The following is a 22026-nucleotide window of genomic DNA, read 5'->3' as shown; positions in this document are numbered from 1 at the left end:
ATTTATATATATTCATAAATAAATATAAAAATGACAACAAATTAGGGGATATCATGATGTGTGATTATTTATAAATATCTAAGTATGTAAACTAATTAATCTCAACATTTATGTGATTATTCATTAAAAAATAGAAATATTGATAACCAAATAGGAATATACGTTTTAATTGTACATTAATCAATGTGCTATTAAAAAGGAATAAGACAATAACCCTTATCATTATAAATAAACTTAGTACCCAAAAAAATCATAATATATTTAAAATAAGTGATTATTAGATTATGAAAAATTGTTATAGTTACTCGATTAGCCATAAATATTAAAAATTTGATTTTTAAAGCACACAAAATATATATATATATATATATTTCCATAAATTGTAACATTTTATAAATATTTTCTTTACCACGTTCACATAATTCACGGGTGAAATGTATTCTTACACGAATACATTGATTTTGAAATTTCATTAATTTTTTCAAAATAGTTTTTTTGGTAATAATCCGTTATTTATAGAAAATATTAAAAAACCGACTAACTCAAAATATTCAAATAGCCTAATCACAAATATTAAATTAATAAATTAGATTTATTCAGAAAATTTAGTTTAGAATCCATTTTTTACTAACATATAATAAAATTAATTAATTAAACTACCGAGTAATTTAGTATATATTGTTATGGTTACATGAGAAACATGCAAAATTGTTATGATTACAAAATAAAACATAAAAGATATGAATTTGATTTTTAAACCATACAAAAGACATGTTGCAATAAATAGTAACATTTTATCAATATTTTATCTTCCACATTTAAAGATTTCACGGGTGAAACATATTTTTTACATGAAAAACGCATGTTTGAATAAATAAATAAAAAACTTTAGTTACATATTTATGTTTGACACAAACAAATATTGATTCTAGAATAATAATTTTACATATAATAATTTTCTTTAAATTGATTTATCCAGCACATAGTGCGGATTGTTACCTAGTAATTGTATTAAAACCAGAACATACACAAGTCCAAAATAGAAATCAAACCAAAAGCATAGAAAGAAAAAGTTTATAACGCATACAAACTGAATAAAAGAACTTAGAGCAAGATTATCGGTAGGTTCATATTAGGAGGCTCTTAAACACTGTTTTTTTTTTTTTTTATGAATTAATTGTGTACTGTTTAAATTCTAAGAACTCTTGATCTCTTAATTAAAATTGTATCCTCCAATGGTAGTATATAATTATGGGTCACTTATTTTGAAAATATAGTTTTTTGAAATTTTAAAAGTTTAAATAGATTAGAAGTACAGTAGAATCTCTATAAATTAATACTCGATAAATTAATAATCTCTATAAATTAATAATTTTCTCTGGTCCCAAGTTGGGACGAGTGTAATTTTGGACACTATTCGATAATATAATAAAATAATAATTTTTTTGAAACTCCTTTGTAAATATATGGTCCCATCAATAATATAAATTAATAATTATATAATATTATCTAAATATATGTATATATCTACACATTAATTTTTCTTAGAGTTAATTTTTTATATTTTTACTATATAAAAATCTTTGAGTGCTATCTTCAAAATCATGATAATTGTTATTTTCATTGTAATTGGTTTTATAAAAATATTACTTATAAAGATTAAATCTTATTTTTAATATTTTTTAACCAAATTAGGAAAGTCTCTGTACAAATTAATAATTATTAATTTATCGATAAATTAAAACCTCTATAAATTAATAAAATTTTATGGTCCCAACTTTATTAATTTATAGAGGTTTTACTGTAGTATAAATGATTAAACTGTATTTACAAAAAGCTTGCATCCTGAAGAAAAAAGACACAAAAATCTGAGTAAATCTACAATTACAGAACTAAACTGGTAAGACAAGTGTTTGAAACTGTAACGTGAACTATAATGTCAAACAAAGCAGCAGACACAATCTCTTTTTTTTTTTTTTTTTTTTTTTTTTTTTTTAAAAGGATATCGGTATATTATATAATAAGAGAAGATAACGGTTACAAGAGTTTGGAGTCATGACTACGGATCGAGTAAATGACAGCAACACCATACAAGAAGTTTATAGATGCTGAAAGTTTTGAAACCATAAGTAAAGAAACTGATCCTGAGGAAGGGTTGTCGAGGGATCCATGTTGTCAAGCGCGATCAACTTCCTCCGAAGTGTGAGCTGGACTTCTTTCTTGAGTCTTTCTGTCGAGCGGAAATCTGTCGAGTGTATCCTTGCATTTCTCTCGGTCCAGATGAAGTAAATAAGAGCTTGAAAGAGAAGTTTGCATATCACATTAATCTTCCTATTTGTGGTAGGCTGCTTGATCCAGCATAGAAAGCCATCGAAAGAGGTTGGAAGTTGTGGCAAAAGGTGAGCGAAGAAATCATACCAAAGGACCTTAGAGTAAGAGCATTGGAAATAGAGGTGATCTCTTGATTCTGTCCCAGTTAGACAGAGGAGGCAAGAATCAGGCACCTGAATATTCCAGCATCTCATTCTATCTCTGGTAGTGAGTCTATTCAAGGTTGTTAGCCAAGTCAAAAACGCCATTTTTGGAATTCTTTCCTTGAACCAAACCTGTGAGTGCCAGGACACACTGTTAACAACAGGATGCAGATGCCGCCACGTACGCATGGAGGAGAAAACCCCGCTTGAATGATCCGGTGATAGCTTCCAGGCAAAGACATCTGCTCCTTGAGTTGAGGTAGGAGGCATAATGCCCTGGAGACAACTTCGAAGGAGTTGGGCTTGATGATTCCTTCCCCGAGGAAGGATCCACGCCCCATTTGAGGATGCTTGAGCCATAGTGCTTAGAATACCAATACCAGAGATACGAGGCCCTGTGTGACCAACGATGTCAATTAAGGGGCCTAGTCCCGTCCAGTTATCCTTCCAAAAGAGGGTATTAGCACCGGAGACGATTTGAGAATGTATAAACGGTCTTGCTAGATCCCTTAGCTTAACCAGTCTCCTCCAAATCCAGCTTCTGTTTGATCTGAAATCAGCTGTCCAGAAGCAACGACCCCTTGTACACAAACCATTCACTTTCACAATCTTTCTTTCTTCTCTTCTAACCCTCACACACATTAATCTCGATGGTCTGCATCAAAGAAACAGAGATATGTAATGTCACTTATATAGAAAGAAAAAAACAAAATCGATTAAGAGAAAGAAGACTACCTGAAGATGTAGCTCAGAGAAGACAACGATCCATCAGAACCATCACCCACAGAGCAAAGCATAATTATAAGCTCAAACACTAGAAATATGTGCAGCATGAAAGATTAAGAGAAAAAGGGGAAGAGACATGGCGTTGTGTATCAGGTTACTAAAAGGGAAAGCATCAGATTACTAAAGGGGAAAGCATCTGATTACTAAAGACATGGCGTAGCTCCATCAAGTGCACCCTGATTGCAACAAATTATAATATCCATCATCAGCTTACGCTCGGACTCTGTTAAGGCGTCAGTTTGATAGAAATGTTTGTTTACTTACCTCTCTCTGAATCTGACGTTAGGTACTTGTGGAATTAGCTTCGTCTTGAGAGCATCACCTGATTTCTCTGTCACAACCCATTCTTGTACTCTTCCTGTTTCTAACAGCCCCATGACCAGAGCCTTTGTTCGAACAAGGGACATTGAATTCTCGAACAGAACCCAAAATGCCAATAGGTGGATTGATCTGTTAACATAATAAAGGATTATTAATGTGACAAGAGAGAGGAAAGACAATAAGTTACATAGAAAGAGTAAAAGAGGACACCTTAGTCTACCGACTGCAATAAAGAGAGTGATCAAAGAAGGAAGATGAAACGCAGCCCATTTCGGAACTATGACTTCTGGGAACAAAACAGTTGCTGGCAAGATAACACAATAAAATATAACACGAGATTTTGCAAGCAGCTGCAATTGATTGCTCACAAACCTACCAAATACAGCAACATCCCACCAAATGAATTCAACTACACACCAAGCACTGAAAAAATAGTTGCTGCTTAGATTTGTTACCTCTTTTTCATTTTACATAGGCATTTGCACAAGAGCCACATGGTAGCTAGCACTGCCACACTCAACATCATCCTCCATAGCTTCCCATTTGTAAACCTTCTCAGGTTTTCTCTTGAAAAACTTGACATACAGAACAACAATGTCAAGTTGAAGACATGATCAAACATATAGCCATCAGGAACTTGAAGACAGGTACAACAACAACAACTCTTATTTGCTCCCACCATAGTCCAATTCGAGCAATGATAGACGGTGAGGAGAACCTCTCGAACCTCTCTTTCACATCCTTACACACCAAAACAAAAGAAATCTGATGAAGTTGACAAATTGTGGTTGGCACAACATGAACAACAACAATTCATCGAGATTCATCAATAAGTACACCATTGGAAATCAATTCAAAATCATAGAACCCTAATCATAAAACAATTTGCGATTCATACAATTCCAATTCATAAACTTACCTTGTGATTCCAATTGGTTCAATCTCTCAATGATTGAGGACAGCTCATACAATTTAAACCTATGACCAAAACAAAAAGCAAAAGCAAAAGTACTAGAAGACAAAAATTGCTTTATGGTCAAGAACAAAAACGCGGAAACAAAATGCAATCCTAACTTTATCGATCTAAAAGCAACCTTACAAGAACACGGATGAACGCGAGGATGAACAAGATGAACAGAACAAACACGAAACAACCTAGACAAACGATTAACAACACCAAACATGCACCAAATTAAACCAAATAACAAAACGGAACACGCGAAACAAGATGATGCATACTAGACTATCAAACAACCTAAACATCGAAGCTTTAGACAAAAGGGAAGAGTTTAGAATGAAACAACCTAGTAGGAGCTTTTGAAGCTCTGATACCAAGCTGATGTGACCGAGGGTCGCAGATACGGAACAGACGGATGAATCGTCTTCGGACAGAACTCGGCATGAAAGACTTTCCTCGGACAAGGTTTAAGGATTCTAATCTAGGGAAGATTCAAACTAGTGAAACGAGAAATGACGAGATTCCAGCGAGCCGTTTGTGAATACAGTCGTGTAGCCTCTATCGGATCGAACGGACGGACGGATGCGGAAAACGACTAAGTGTGACTTTGGTAATATGAGAAGGTGGAAGCGATAAGAGATGGAACGATGGAAAAGAGGGTGGATCGAAAGACAACACAAGAGGTTTGGCACTCCTCTTGATACGATCACTAACAAGGTCGAACCCGGTTTAAGGCTTGTTAGGGTTTTCTCGATGTTCAATCCCGGATTGAAGAAAGAGAAGAGTGAGACAAGATCAAGATTCGCTCTTGAGAAAGGTTTAATTTCATTCAAGTCTAAGGAGAAACAAAGAGCTAAGAGGAGTTTAAATAGCTAGGGTAAGGAAAGGGCTTAAGGACATTGCAGACTCATCTTGGTCCGCACATCGTCCTTTGACGTGTTCTGTTTGCAATGAGAACACGTCGCCTCCTTTGACTAACAAACTTAGCCACAAAACACTCTTAACGGTCCAAAAGGAATATTCCAATGTTCAATTTAAACCAAAATATAAGAGGAAAGAGAGATAACCGCCTTTGGTCTTGACGCGGGAAGCGACTTGGCCTTAGACGTTTTGCACCAAGCTCAATGCCTCGTTAAAACCTTCTCCGGTAAACCCAATGGGAAAAACCCGGAGTAAGGAAAAAGAGTACAAATCCTTGCTTAGGCGACTTTGTTGTCTTCACTCTTGGGTAAGAGTGAAGACCAATCGAACTGAGTCTTCAAGGACTTCATGGGTCGGTGGGCGTTGAATGACTGGACGAACAAGTTGAGCCGTTGCTTGGCCGCCTTTGCTGAGCTTCTTGATCGAGTGGTGGCTCCCGGGAGGATCGTTGGTCCTTGGCCGCGTCCGAAGTAGGCATCTTGGCCGCGTCCGATGCGTCTTGGTCAGGCGTCTTGGTCGCGTGCAGCGTGACTTGGTCGTCTTGGCCGAACTCCCGTCCTGCGATCATATCAATGTTCCACCGCACCTGCTCAAACTCATGAGCGAGCAAGACCCTAATAACTCGGTGGCTCTGGTCAATGTTTCTAGAGGAGGGATCCTTAATGTAACGACCAAGATCCTGAAAAAACATCCACAACTCTGGCAGCTGCATGGTGCTAGTCTCAGTCCTAGCGTAAATGGTTTTTACTCACAAACTTTGCAGCAATACGAAAAACTGGATTGCGGATGCGAGACTGTCTGGCTCCGCGTGATATATAGTTCCATGCTCCCTTCAATTTCAAGACTTCAGCTCTTCTCTCAAGCTTATCAATTGTGCTTTGTGTGTTTCTAGAGAACCCAAAGATGTCACAAAGATCGAACATAGAGATGGTGTAATGCCTCTTGCTAAGGAAAAAGTAACTGAACAGTTTTCAACTAAAGGATCAAGGCCTTTTGATAATTCCACCTTTACAATAGCTAGAAACTCACGCGCAGGCTACTCATACAGATCCCATGCTTTCTCAGCAAATGTACGAAACCCCATATTTTGTATAAGCTCATCAAAATCAGCTAAAATTGTCATCCGCTCTAGCAATCCTTAAGTTGAATCTAGATTGTCATAAGGATAATGTCAAGCAAATAGCATCATAGATTCGTTCCTTCAGCATACCTAGAACTATTCTAGCCATCAATTCACAACCCAAATTCAGTGCAAAAGGGAAGGAAATTGAGAATCGAATTTTACCCTTTGAGAATCCAAAAATTGGGTCTATAAGTGGAGATTTGATGAACTTATCGTGCTCAATTGGTGCTAAGATGATGGGGGTTTGATAGATAAGGAAAAATCGAGTGGTGTACACACAAATTCAGTCACAACCATGAAGAATTGAGAGAGATAGGAGAATTTGAAGTTTGCAACAATGGGGCAGAAGGAGAGAAGGAGAAGGGGAGAATCGATTTTAAAAGTGGGAGATGGGCACGAAACCAGCGTAACCCGGTCCAATTTTAAGTCCAAAACCGAGATAAACTAAGTTTGCCTTTTGTTTTCTTCTTCCCCCCTTCCTTTTTTTTTACTTACCTGGTACGGAGATCGATCGATCTCATATCCGGATTGGCCAACCCTGCTTGATCATGGAAGATTAAAATGTTTGCATCTTCTAGTTTGGAACCTGTTCCTGAAATACTCAATAACAAACGTGATTCTCTAGCCTAGTATTTCCTAAAGAAAACAAAAACAACAAAAGCCCTAAAAAGAAAAATAGAGAAAGGGTAAGCAAGTACAAACCCCATGGGTTGCCTCCCATGAGCGCTTATGTAAAGTCTCAAGCCTGACTATTGTAACGCTTAAGCGAGTGGAAGGTCCATAAGAAGGAGCGGAGACTCCCTTTCTAGAATGCAATCAGCAAGATATGGCTTGAGGCGTTGATAACTCTCTAATTTACATGTTTTAGGCATCCTTTTTTGTCCATATTTTGCATTATATATACCCTAACCTTAGCAATTTTAGTTTATTAACTGTAGGAATTTGCATTTAGGCCATTTAGGGTGTCGCATTCTTGCATTTGTGCATTTTGGATGAAAACATGTGCTTTAGAGCCTAAAATGGAGAGAAAGAAGGTCAAATCCGAGCATGTACCCGAAGGAGCTATTGAGCAGGAAGAACAGTCTGAACCTCAACCCGATCGAGGAGGATCCAAGAGCAGGAAGAACAACCCGAAGAACAACCTGACCTTATCCTTGTGCACCCCATCGAGCAGACCCTCGGGCAGGACTGAGCAGCTAGGTTAGAAGGGTTTCCATATATAAACCCCCCTCTTCTTCCTCTCGCCCTAGCACGCTGCAGACACTCAGAACAGAGAGCGAGAGCTTCTGAGAGAGAGACTGAGCGATTCAAACACCTTTTCCACTTTGTTAGGATTTGTTTTCATTTATTTGGCTATTCTTTTTAGTTTTCGATTCTGTACTCTTCCACTTTTATCTTATTTTCAATACAATGCAATTTTCGTTTATTTGTGTTTTTGTGTTTTCTGCAATGAGATCTGAGTAGTGAAACAAAGTTTCTAGGGATGGGATAGACAAATATGTGTTCTTGATCGGTTAGGATGTCTTACATTAAAAGAAATTAGAGTATTAATAGCATTATAATATAATGATTAATGTCTTTTTGCTATATTTGATATATCCTCTAATTTTTTATAGTGTTTGCTTGTAAACGCTATGTTTGATTAGTCAGATTTCAATTTTGGGTATACTTATTTTAACTATAGTATACATAGCATTGATAAATTTTGAAACGCTATGCATAGTTGATGCGGGAAAATTAATTCATTTGTCCGCTAAATATTTGGTGAAAAAATGAAGCGGCTTACCAAGTAACGCTGAAGCAGGTGTTGGGGAAGGCATAGATTCTAAACCCGTGGTGCTAATTACATCTAAAACAACAAGAAAAGGGTGGATTTTGGATACAGGGTGCTCTTACCATCTAACCTATAGAAAGGACCTGATGTTCGATGTGGAAGAAGTGAATGGAGGAAAGATCCTAACGGGAAATGATTCGTCCTGCAACATTACAGCTCTAGGGAAGATCAAGATCGTCAATCATGACAACACCACTGTCATATGACAAAAGTCAGGTACTCGCCCACCGAAAAGAGAAACTTGATCTCTATGGGACAGCTAGAATCAAAAGGCTGTTGATTCCAGTCTAAAAACTTCAGACTGCAAGTGTTCCATAAGGATAAATAAGCCTTGGCTGGCAACTCAAAGACACCCTGTATATCCTTGATGGAAAGCCGGTGGTGGAGCAAGCAAACACATCAATTAAAGACGGAGATAGGACCATGCTATGGCACAGTAGGGTTGGGGCATATGAGCGAGAAGGGTTTACATCTACTGGCAAAGAAAGAAATGGTAAAAACAGAAGAAATCTCAGAGCTGAAAGACTGTGAATTTTGTGTTCTTGGAAAATTTCACAAGTCATCGTTCAAAGGTGGAAACTGGAAAGCATACTTCCAAGGACCGTTTGGAGTATGTTCACTCCGACCTATGGGGATCTCCTAACGTCACCCCGAGTCTGTCAAAATGCCAATATTACATCTCATTCGTGGACGACTTCTCCAGAAAAGTTTGGGTATATTTTCTAAAAACAAAAGACAAAGCATTCAGCAAGTTTGTGGAATGGAAAACCTTGGTGGAGAATCAAAGCGGTAAGAAGCTGAAGACACTAAGGACAGATAATGGTCTTGAGTATTGCAACAAAATCTTCGACGATCATTGCAAGTCTCATGGCATAATGAGACACAAGACTTGCCCCTACACTCCACAAAAAAATGGACTGGCAGAAAGGCTCAACAGAACTATTATGGAAAAGGTGAGAAGTTTGTTGAGTGAAACAGGACTAAGAGAAGTCTTTTGGGCTGAGGCAACCTCCACAGTGGTATACATGATAAACATGTCGCCATCAACACCTCTAAATTTTGAAGTTCCAGAGGAGGTCTGGACAGGTTCGAAACCTGAGTATGGGCACATGAAGAGGTTTGGTTGTCTTGTGTATTATCATGTTGATCAAGGAAAACTGAAACAACGAGCAAAGAAGGGAGTATTCATGGGGTATCCACAAGGAGTGAAAGGATACATAATTTGGAGTTATGAAGAGAAAAATGTGTCATCAATCGGGATGTAACATTTTGGGAAGAAACTCTCTACAAAGACATTGGAAAGCTGTCGAGTGAGGCTGAAGAACAAGTCTCGGATAAAAGAAAAGTTGGTGTCACTCTCACATACAGTAATCAGGAAGGTCTGGTGATTAGAGAGCAAGGAGAAAGTTCAGTTGGAGGTGGAGCTACCTCAGAAAGAAACACTGAAGAAGGATCAGAGTTAAACTCTGAAGGAATATTTTCGCCAACGGGTCTTGATTCGTATCCTCTAGCAAGAGATAGAGAAAGGAGAACCATTAAACCGCCTAGCAGGTTTGATGACGGTGATGTAGCAGCTTATGCTTTGACCATCTCAGAGCTCTTTGAGTTGAAGAACCGAGAACATTTCAAGAGGCAATGAACAATGAGGATAAAATGAAATGGGGTGGAGCTGTAGATGAGGAAATGGCATCACACGATAAGAATCAAACCTGGATATTAATAGAGAGACCATAAGGGCATAAGGTTATTGGCTGTAAGTGGGTATTTAAGCTTAAACCAGGGTTATCCGAAGATGAAGAACCAAGGTTTAAAGCCAGGTTAGTAGCAAAAGGCTATGCTCAGGTTGAGGGTATTGACTACAATGAAGTGTTTGCACCAGTTGTGAAACATACTACAATAAGGTTGATGTTGTCAATGGTAGTCGACCAAGAATTTGAGCTGGAACAGTTAGACATGAAGACCGCCTTTCTCCATGGTGATTTGGAAGAGAGAATACTTATGGAACAGCCAGAAGGATACATTAAAGGAAATCAAGTTTGCCTACTTCAGAAATCTCTATACGGTTTAAAACAGTCTCCAAGGCAATGGAATTTGAGATTCGACAAGTTCATGAAGTCACAAAAGTTTTCAAGAAGTCAGTTTGACACTTGTGTGTATTTTAGAGATTATGGTGAAGGAAAGAAAGTTTATCTCTACTTCTCTATGTGGACGACATGCTAATAGCAGCTAAAGATTTGCATGAGATCAGTAAGGTAAAGGCGTTACTAAGCAAGGAGTTTGAAATGAAGAATCTAGGACCAGCCAAGAGGATCCTAGGAATGGTGAGTCGGTTCATGAGCTCTCCTAACAAGACACATTGGGAAGCAGCTATCTGGATGCTCAGATATTTAAAGGGAAGCTCAAACTGCTGTCTGACATTCAGGAAATCAGACATTCGATATTGTAGGTTATTGTGATAGTGACTATGCTACTGACCTGGATCGGAGAAGATCCATTACTGGATATGTCTTTCAAGTCGGAGGAAACACCGTTAGCTGGTGTTATGGCCTGCAACAGATTGTTGCACTATCATCAACAGAGGCAGAATACATGGCCTTATCCAAAGCAATAAAGGAAGCTCTGTGGTTAAAAAGAATTACCTGTGAGCTCGAATTCAAGCAGGAGAGTGTTGAGATCTGCAGCGAATCTCAGAGTGCCATCTGCCTAGCAAAGAACAGTGTCTTCCATGAGAGGACAAAACATATCCAGATGCGATACCATTTCATCCAAGATATGATTGCAGACGGAGATGTGATCGTGTCAAAGATCGACACAGAGATCAATCCAGCAGACCTTCTTACCAAACCTCTACGGGTGAAGAAATCTGAGGATGGGAGAAGGGATCTACGTGTTTACATGCACTAGATCTAGCTCGTGAGTGAGCTAGGGTTTCGATCGAGATGATCGGGACAAAGAAGAGGATCAGACAGGGTTCTCTTGGTTGTCCGAAGAATCGAGGTGGAGAATTGTGAGTTGATTCGGTTCAACAAATTGGTTTGGGCATGGAATGAGACAAATGGGCCTTTGGGTAGGCAAAGGCCCGGTAAGCTTCTTATCTCATTCAGTGGCCAGTTACAAGTTTGGGAATACTCTATTGTTGTGTCGAGTTGTGCACGTGTCATTGTACACAAAACTCTGCTCCAAGGTTTGTTGCTCCTAAGGTTGAATGTGAGCTGTAAGGAGAGACATTCAACGTTTATAAAAGGAGAGCACAGGGTGAAGACAAAAGAGTAAGAGGAGCGTGAGTATCAATCAGAAAGATCTAGAGAGAAAGATAGAGGTTTAGAGCTTGTCTTCTTCCTTCTCATCTTGGTGTAAATCTCTCTAGGGGTTGTTCATCTTTCTGGTTTCTTGTACTCTGTTTAACGCTTGATACATAAACCTTGAGATCTGGTTTTAGCTCTCCAAGATGTACCTTGTTCACCTTGACCTTGGGAATTAATCCTCGTGTCCTCTCTCTCTCGTTCGATCTTGTTTCTACACACACAAACAAACAAGTGACTAAACGTTCTCCAACTAAATCGGTTCAAAACACAACAAAAACTTTAATGTAATGGGATCATAAGAAGCATCTCGTGCTGCTTTCAATTATAGAAAAGTTCCAAATTTTAAACCAATGAACTATTTATAGTTCAAATGGGTTCAAGGGATCACCAAATTAACAGAGTTTGCAAAATCCTGAATTCAATAGAATACCGCTATAGAAACAGCTTATAGACACACCGTTGAAAGTCAAAAAGATTCAAATAAGGCCTAGAGCCAAAAGTCGTTTACAAATGATTAGCCAAAGGTCATTTACAATATAATCGTAACCGTTTTTTAACATCAACCATATGAGTCATTCCATTCATTAGTTTGATCTCCATCATTATCGCGAATCACCGGTAAAGAAGTACCTTTCATTTGGAGTGAAGAAGTGGAAGAAGTCTTTGAGAAGTTGAAGGAAGCATTGACAACGGCACCAGTATTAGCCCTGCCAGAGCCAAATCAGCCCTATGCCGTGTACACCGACGCATCAAGAGTTGGAGTTGGATGTATTTTGATGCAAGGAGACAAGGTAATTGCCTACACCTCAAGGCAATTAAGGAATCACAAAGAGAGTTACCCCACGCATGACCTAGAAATGGCAGCCGTGGTGTTTGCGTTAAGGATATGGAGATCATACCTGTATGGAGAAGCGGTGCAGGTATTTACGGATCATCAAACTCTTAAATACTTGTTCACGCAACCAGACCTCAATTTGCGCTAGAGAAGATGGATGGAGTTCATTGCCGATTACGACTTGAAGATCTAGTACCATCCAAGCAAGGCAAATGTGGTGGCAGATGCACTAAGCCGCCAGAAGGTAGAGGTCGATGTCGAGAGGGATGTAGAGTCTATAGCCGACGAATTGAAGAAGATAAGACTTTTAGCCTTAGAAGGAGAATCTAGTGAGCCGTTGGGTTTACAAGCCGTAACGCAAGCAAGTCTAGTTCAACGAATCCGAGAAGAGCAGCCCAAGGATGAGAACCTGAAGAAGATTGTTGAAGAATTGAGGAGTTTGGACGGACCGAACGCTAGTGGTTATTACTTAGCAGATGACGGCACCTTACTTCTTAATCAAAGAATCACCGTACCTGACCGGATGGGACTGCGACAGGAGATCCTAAGAGCAGCCCACAGCTCAGCATTGGTACTACCAGGGTGAATGCTCGAGGGTCTGCTCGATGGGGTGCACAAGGATAAGGTCGGGTTGTTCCTCGGGTAGGTCTTCGGGTTGTTCATCCTGCTCTTGGATCCTCCTCGATCGGGTTGAGGTTCAGACTGTTCTTCCTGCTCAATAGCTCCTTCGGGTACATGCTCGGATTTGACCTTGTTCTCTCCCAATTTTAGGCTCTAAAGCACCTGTTTTCATCCAAAATGCACAAATGCAACACCTTAAATGGCCTAAATGCAAATTCCTACAGTTAATGACCTAAAAATGCTAAGGTTAGGGTATATATAATGCAAAATATGGACAAAAAAGGATGCCTAAAACATGTAAATTAGAGAGTTATCAACACTTCAAGCCATATCTTGCTGATTGCATTCTAGAAAGGGAGTCTCCGCTCCTGCTTATGGACCTTCCACTCGCTTAAGCGTTACAATAGTCAGGCTCGAGACTTTAAATAAAAGCTCATGGGAGGCAACCCATGGGGTTTGTACTTGCTTACCCCTTTCTCTATTTTTATTTTTAGGACTTTTGTTGTTTTTGTTTTCTTTAGGAAATACTAGGCTCGAGAATCACGTTTGGTATTGAGTATTTCAGGAACAAGTTTCAAACTAGAAGATGCAATTTTTTTAATCTTCCATGATCAAGCAGGGTCGGCCGATCCGGATATGAGATCGATCGATCTCCGTATCAGGTAAGTAAAAAAAGAGGGAGGGGGGAAAAAGAAAACAAAAGGCAAATTTAGTTTACCTCGGTTTTGGATTTAAATTGGACCGGGTTACGCTGGTTTCGTGCCCATCTCCCACTTTTAAAATCGATTCTCCCCTTCTCCTTCTCTCCTTCTGCCCCATTGTAGCAAACTTCAAATTCTCCTATCTCTCTCAATTCTTCATGGTTGTGACTGAATTTTGGGTGTACACCACTCGATTTTTCCTTACCTATCAAACCCCCCATCATCTTAGCACCAATCGAGCACGATAAGTTCATCAAGTCTCCACTTATAGACCCAATTTTTGGATTCTCAAAGGGTAAAATTCAATTCTAAATTTCCTTCCCTTTTGCACTGACTTTGGGTTGTAAATTGATGGCTAGAATAGTTCTAGGTATACTGGAGGAACGAATCTATGATGCTATTTGCTTGACATTAGCTTAAGTTGAATCTCTTGATAAGTGTTTAAGTAATTTCGGGTTTGTGTAGAATTAGGTTTGAGATTGCTAAATTTTATGCCAGGATGAGATTGAGAAGTGTTTGTAATGGTTTTCTTGTTGCCAATATCTCCTATGGGCTCCTCATTGGTTCACTCATTTGATTTTTGCAGACAATGCCTTAGCGAAGTCACAACGGGAAGGAACCCATGGCAGATAACAAGAGCTTGGGATGCTGAGGATACGAGATAGATGAAGGTGCTAGCCGAATGTAAGCTGGAGCCAACACGGTTTCCTGATTGAGGATTGCTAGAGCGGATGGCAATTTTAGCTGATTTTGATGAGCTTGTACAAAATATGGGGTTTCGTACATTCGTTGAGAAAGCATGGGATCTGTATGAGTAGCATGCGCGTGAGTTTCTAGCTATTGTAAAGGTGGAATTATCAAAAGGCCTTGATCCTTTAGTTGAAAACTGTTCAGTTACTTTTTCCATAGCAAGAGGCATTACACCATCTCTATGTTCGATATTTTTTACATCTTTGGGTTCTCTAGAAACACACAGAGCACAATTGATAAGCTTGAGAGCAGAGCTGAAGTCTGGAAATTGAAGGGAGCAGGGAACTATATATCACGTGGAGCCAGACAGTCTCGCATATTCACAATCCAATTTTTCGTATTGCTGCAAAGTTTGTGAGTAAAACCATTTGCGCTAGGGATGAGACTAGCACCATGCAGCTGCCAGATTTGTGAATGTTTTTTCAGGATCTTGGTCGTTTCATTAACGATCCCTCCTCCAGAAACTTTGACCAGAGCCACCGAGTTATTAGGGTCTTGCTCGCTCAGGAGTTTGAGCAGGTGCAAAGGAACATGGTCAAATCCAAAAAGAAGTTGATTCTTATTGGCAGTTTGGTGACTCCTGTTATTGAGTATTGTGGCATTACATTACCAACACCAGTTTCAAAAGGAAAAAGAAGTGATATGTCTATATTTTGTCTCTCCTTAGCATGTGTTTATCATGCGTTTAGGTAGGATAACTGATTGGTTTGAATCATTTTCTAGTCTTTTTTATACACTTTGCATGATTAGGTAGTTCTTGCATCATCTTTGCATACATCTTGCATATTGGAGAATTTCATGTGTTTAGAAGATATCCAGACTGTAAGAACCAAATGGACTCAAGCGACGCAACCCTAGGATTAAAGTCATGCAACTCCAGACATGCAACTCGACTGACATGCGACTTGGACGCGCTCCCAGGAAGAAGCAACAACATCCTACTCGATCCACCACGCCTGGAAGAAATGTCATTCCTCTCGACCAACCACGCTAGACATCTGACTTCTTCAACCTCTTTGATCGAGTCGAGTAAAGATTTTACTTTCGGATTAAGCTTTCGACGTCTTCATCATGATTGTAGGGAATTGAGTCATCTTTCCAATGCCGTTTATTTCAAGTCAATCGGAGGCGTGGTTCAATAGTTATCACCGTTTTAGTGGATACACATACACCCAGCTCGAGTCGCATCACCTCCACTCGACCCAGCTCGAGTCGCATCATCTCCACTCGACCCAGCTCGAGTCGTATCACCTCCACTCGACCCACCTCGAGTCGTATGACCTCGACTCGATCAGTTCCACTCGACCGCACTCCAGGGAGAGACGACACGCGACTCGACCTCACATGTTTGGTTTCACACGCTTCAGGAGATTCCCGAACCGACGCTCTATCTTGTCGTTTTAAGTTTTAAGGATTCACATGTTTTTACTATATATACATTTTGATAAGTCTTGGTTTGGGACATCTTATCTTTTATCTCGTTTTGTTCTTAAGGTTTTACCTAGCCTCCAAAAACGTTCTCAGACTTTGTATCCAGATATCTTTTAATTCATTGAGTTTTTACATTTTATTTCTTCTACAAACTTGTTCATCTCATTTTTATCTATCTTATTATGATTGATTCAATGTTTTCTGAGTTTGTAACGTTGAAGATGATTTCCAGATCTGAGTAGTGTTAATGTTCTTGAGGATGGGATAGACTAGGTGGAGTTTCTTAGGATGTAGGGTGTTTAAGCTTTGATCTTTATGATTCCATTCTGGACTAGTGTTAGAATCACTAGTTTCTCTCTGATCAATTGGAACTAGGTTCGAGACATTTCCACACCCAAAAGATGTTTGATGAAATGTCTGACCAACTAGTGCCAGAGACTTACGTTCTTAGCCTAAGAGATTAGTTGTCTAGGATATTTGTTGACGTGAATGAACTTGTTTGTCATGCATGCTCGACCATGTTTCTCTAGCGAGAGCTACGTATGGAAGTGGTTGAGTCTGAGTAACTTTTTCCAAGAGATTGGATTAGCTAAGTTGTGATGTTCATTGTTTAGGGATAGTTTGCTTGTGGTATGTTAAACACTCTATAGACTAGGATACTCCACCGACATCAATTACTCCCATCCTTAGGACTTTTATCTTTTTGATTGATATTACATTCCTAAGACTGTTTCGTTTGTTCATGCTTAGAATCGTTTTCGGTCTCACTTGTTCTTTTTCGCTCATTGTCATACATTTTCGTTTCTAGTTCTGTGTCTCATTTCCGTTTGTATTTTGACCATTCTAGGATTGTTAGAAAAACACTCTTTTTGATTTGACTTAACTTATGACTTCTTGATTGCATCTTGAGTGATAGTAAAGATTCCCAACTGGATTGACACCTTAAGTATTACAATTGCATAAGGTTAGTTGAACCTGCTAGGAGACACAAAAATCCTAGTATCAATTTGGCGCCGTTGCCATTTGGGATTCGTTTTGCTACATTTAGGATTTCAAATTTTGCAAGATTAAGTTCTATTACACTTATCATTCTGAGTACTGACTTGTTTTTATTGTCTGCTTGTTTGTTTTGCATCTCAGGGACATGTTGATTGCAACATTGCATGCACACCAAATCAAGAGGACATCAAAACTTCCTTCCTGCTATCGACGACATTAATCGGTTACAAAGACCACGACAGGCTTGTCAACTCACTGATCATCCCGCACCAGTCACTATGGAACAACCTAACGGACCAAATCCACGACCGCGAAACATTGGTTTTTGGGATGCACCGAACACTCATACTCAGCATGCTGGAATCGTTCCTCCCGCCGTGCAGAACAACAATTTCGAAATCAAAGGCAGTCTGATCTCCATGATCCAGGGAAACAAGTTTCACGGGTTGCCTATGGAGGATCCACTCGACCACTTGGATGATTTTGACCGTCTGTGCAGTCTCACCAAGATAAACAGAGTGAGTGAGGATGGTTACAAGTTGCGCCTTTTCCCATTCTCCCTGGGAGATAAAGCTCATCAGAGGGAGAAAAACATTCCCAAGGATCACCACTTGGGACGACTGCAAGAAAGCATTTTTGGCCAAGTTCTTCTCCAACGCCAGAACATCACGTCTCAGGAATGACATATCTGGTTTTACTCAGAAGAGCTCAGAATCATTCTGTAAAGCCTGGGAGCGTTTCAAGGGTTACCAGAGCTAGTGTCCACACCATGGTTTTAGCAACGAGTCACTGCTGAGCACTCTATACCGTGGTGTACTTCAAAAAATCCGCATGCTGCTTGACACTGCTTCTAACGGTAATTTCTTGAACAAAGACGTTGATGAAGGTTGGCAATTGGTTGAGAATCTCGCCCAGTCCGACGGGAACTACAATGAAGACTTTAACCGCATAGTTAGAGGCGACGCTGAGTCTGAGGAGTAGTACAAGAAGGACCTCAAGAATGTCAATGAAAAACTTGACCGTGTCTTGCTAAGCCAGCAGAGGAGCGTCCACTTCGTATATGAGGATGGCCCTTTCCAAGTTCCAGATGGGGAGGGTGAGCAGACTGAGGAGATCAGCTATGTCTAGAATCAGGGTGATTACAACAAGGGCTACAACCCCTATAAGATGAACCCCAATTTGTCTTATCGAGGCACCAACGTTGCAAATCCACAGGATCAGGTGTACCCTCCTCAGCAGCACCAACAAGGTCAACAAAAACCTTTTGTGCCTTACAATCAAGGATTCATACCAAAACAACAATTCCAGCAAGGTTACCAAGCTACCTCATGACCACCGCCAGGATTCCGCTCTCAACCAGTTCAGTCTACTCCAGCCCCATATCAAAAATGAAGCAAATAATGCAACAACTTCTTCAGGGTCAAGCTATACTGCTAAGAAGTTTGCTGACCTTAGTCAGAGGATGGAATGTTCCTGCAATGATCTGAACATAAAATTTGAAGCTCTGAATTCAAAGATAAGGTATATGGAAGGCCAATCTGCTTCTACTTCTACACCAAAGCCTGGCCAATTTCCAAGGAAGGATGTCTAGAACCCCAAGGACTATGCTACTATCCAGGCTATCACCAACCAAGCTGTAGATGTACGACTCACTGAAGACAATAAGAGTTTAGATGAGGAGGATTTTCTTTAAGATGAAGTTCAGATAAAGGATCCCGTCAAGGTGCTCAAGGATCCAATTGAGTCAGCCAAGCAATCTGATCTTCAAGCTACTAAAGAACCCGCTGCTCCCAAGGATAAACCTGTGAGATTCATTCCTCCACCATACAAGCCACCTTTACCATTTCCAGTGAGGTTTAAGAAACAGCTTACTGAGAAGTATAAAGTTCTGTTCGAAAAACAAGTCAAGGAGATTGAATTGAGGATGCCATTGCTGGATGCATTCACACTTGTTCCTCACTACCAGAAATTCCTCAACGACTTAGTGATGGAGAGATCAAAAGAAGTTCAAGGCATGTCGGTACTAAGTCTTGAGTGCAGTGCAATCATTCAGAAGAAGATTGTACCCAAGAAGCCCAAAGATCCTGGATCATTCACTCTACCTTGCTCCCTTGGACCTATGTCTTTTGATAGGTGTCTATGTGATCTTGGCGCTTCAGTTAATCTTATGTCACTCTCTGTGGCTAAGAGGTTGGGTTTTACAAGGTTTAAAGGTTGCGACATCTCCCTCATCCTTGCAGATAGAACAATGAGACTTCCACATGGTATTTTAGAAGATTTACCTGTCCAGGATTAGAGACGTGGAAGTACCAACCGACTTTTTGGTTCTGGAAATGGATGAAGAACCAAAAGATCCTATGATATTAGGAAGACCATTCCTAGCGACTGCTGGAGCCATCATTGATGTTAGAAATGGCAAGATTGATCTTAATCTGGGGGATGACTTCACTATGAAGTTTGACATCAAGGATACCTTGAAGAAACCAACAATAGGAGGACAAGTCTTCTATATTGAAGAGATGGATCAGTTGGCTGATGAGTTGTTGGAGGAATTAGCTGAGGAGGACCATCTCAAGACCGCTTAAAAAAAGGATGGGGAAGAAGGGTTCTTGCATGAGGAGAGCAATTGTTACAAGAACCTGCTAGACTCCCATAGAGAAACGGATCGACAAGAGGAGTTTGAACAGCTATCTGACGCAGATGAAGTATGTGCAATTGAGGCAGAAACTTCAGAACGTGAGATCTCCCACTTGAACGACGTCAAGACCCGACTCGAGACACCAACGTCCCACTTGATCGAGCCGCATCTATTCCACTACCGTCACTGTCGAAGCTACTCCGGTCTCGTCACCTCACCAACCTCCGTCCACTAGACCGACACCATAGGCTCACCTCGAGTCGACACTTCCATCACCCCGTTCACGCTCCACGACTCGACTGAAACCATCTGAACATGTGCGACTCGACCAACACAGAGTTACAGATCCTCGACCGAAGCTTCAATGGTATCCCTCTGCACCATCTCCTCACCGCGACTCGAGCAGCGACTCACATCCACTCGATCCACCGTGTTGTCTCACTCTTTCAGTCCAACGTCACGACCAACGGAGTCTCTACCTCCCTTGAGCCAACACACTATGACTCGATCCTTGCTGCTTCAATACTCGAGCCGTTATTGTCCGCCCAAGGAACACGTTGTTTGATCTGACACCCCTCCGCTCAAACCGCCCTGATCGAGCCAACCTACCCCCACTCGAACCAGCGTGCCAAAACAGTTCCCGGAACCACCGTTCTTCCCCGTCGAACCCACACCTGATCCGAAGGGTTCACTCACTGCCATCCCATTCCACTCGATCGTTTTATCCTCTCTTCGCCCTTTCGAGTTTAAAATTTTGTAATTGCTCATGTTACTTGTTTACTAACATATTAACGTTTAACTTTGAGTTTCTCAGCGAAAAAGAAAAAATTACTAAGCTCATACATGGGATGAGAGAGGTGTATGCGTGTGTGGGTGGAGAACGCTCATCACCTGAGTCCATGGCAAAGCGTTTCCTGAAAATGAAGAACATGGTTGACGAAGTTGTTGGGGGTTTAGAACAGACAACAGAGTCAAGCAGACCTGTCAAACCGCTCACCAAGAGCAAGAGTCGCGAGAAGAAACCAGTACCAGCTTCTAACTCAAGGGAGGAGGATAGTGATTACGAACAGGAGGAACCTGAGTTGCGTTTAGGACAAGCGCCCAGGAAATCTGTAAGAAGGAAGGTAAGAGACAGGCATTGAGCAGTTTCACGAAGACGTTCACGAATTTCATGCGTAAGTTCAGCTGTTCGACATCCACTACCATCGTCCCAATGTATATCCATGAGAACACCAAACCAATGCCGGGACGCGCCTTCGCGACTCTCTAGCCAACTCGTCGAAGAACACTCTCTCCGGTTCCCTCCCTAGCACGTCAATCTTCATATGTGTCACGTGAGCGTCAGCCTTCACCCGCTCCTTCGAGACACTCGTCTCATGAGTCTAGGGAGAGAAGGAGACAAGGTTTGCGTGGTTCCAGAACCTCCTCAAGTCGTCGGTCAGCGCGACGTTCTGCAGCTCGAGATGAGCATGAAGTTGAGATCGAGGTTGAGCAGTGAGATGAAGCTCATGGTGATTATCAGGACATGCACAGGGTTGAGCAGCAGGTCAAACATCAAGGTGATTATCAGCCTACCGAGGTGGTTGTGCTAGTATCGGACCATGGTTAGTCTAGAGTCGATGACATGCAGTGTGTCGAGCAGCCAAACGTGTATCTGAACACGCAAGCGGTTGAGCAGCAAGTCGACCAACCAGCTAAGGTCACTCATGCGGATCCAGAACAAGGTGAGAGACAAAGTCAATATAACGCTCCTCCTTGGGCAAGCACCGACTCCTTCTTCTACTACTGAGGTACTCCCACCTTCCCTTTGTATATACCATTTCATCCATGCATTGTTTTTGTTGTGATTCTCAAATCCTTCTGCAAATTTTTTCTTACCCAGGAGACTGTGTAATGAATCTGATGTTGTGTCTTGTAATTCTTATTTCAAATTTTTGCATCATATCATGTTTGAGTTTGCACCCATCTATTTGCATAGAAAAATCAATAAAATTTTTCTTTTTTGAAAAAAATCGACAATTTCCACAAAAACAGAGTGTTAATGTAGTTTGCACTTGCATATGAGGATTGAGTCTAGTGTTATTCATATAGGGTTGTTGCATTTAGCATAGGGGTTGATGATGATTGTAACCATGTTAGCATGCTGGATTCAATAGGATAGGATCAAGGCCCTTGTTATTAGTTCTTTGATGCTTGTTGATTGAACTTGAAATGTAAGACTGAACCAGGTTTTGAATTCTCGAAATTGCATTCTAGTCTTGATTGAAGCATGTTTTGAATTGACTTCATTCCCTATCTATCTGAACCTAATCCTGACTTGTAATTATCT

The 22026-nt window shown here is 40.4% G+C and overlaps 2 protein-coding genes and 1 non-coding gene across 3 annotated transcripts; 1 reads left to right on the top strand and 2 right to left on the bottom strand.

Annotated features, from left to right (window-relative positions):
- Positions 1–2099: 2099 nt before the first annotated feature.
- LOC147938544 (uncharacterized) lies at positions 2100–2834 on the bottom strand. Its single transcript, XM_087465673.1, has one exon. The coding sequence runs from the start codon at positions 2832–2834 to the stop codon at positions 2100–2102; it is 735 nt and encodes a 244-aa protein (XP_087321799.1).
- A 9745-nt stretch (positions 2835–12579) lies between these two features.
- On the top strand, positions 12580–13143 carry LOC147938543 (uncharacterized). The gene is made up of 2 exons (XM_087465672.1): positions 12580–12642; positions 12751–13143. The coding sequence occupies exons 1-2, from the start codon at positions 12580–12582 to the stop codon at positions 13141–13143; spliced, it is 456 nt and encodes a 151-aa protein (XP_087321798.1).
- A 4585-nt stretch (positions 13144–17728) lies between these two features.
- Positions 17729–17835, bottom strand: LOC147938542 (small nucleolar RNA R71). Its single transcript, XR_015567569.1, has one exon. It is a non-coding gene; the product is annotated as a small nucleolar RNA R71 (small nucleolar RNA).
- Positions 17836–22026: the final 4191 nt, after the last annotated feature.

The sequence above is a fragment of the Camelina sativa genome, chromosome 9 (genome assembly GCF_030686135.1).
Source record: "Camelina sativa cultivar CO46 ecotype springtype chromosome 9, ASM3068613v1".
NCBI classification, from domain to species: domain Eukaryota; kingdom Viridiplantae; phylum Streptophyta; class Magnoliopsida; order Brassicales; family Brassicaceae; genus Camelina; species Camelina sativa.
Note: the sequence above shows the minus strand (reverse complement) of the source record. Positions and strands in the feature narration are given on the sequence as shown.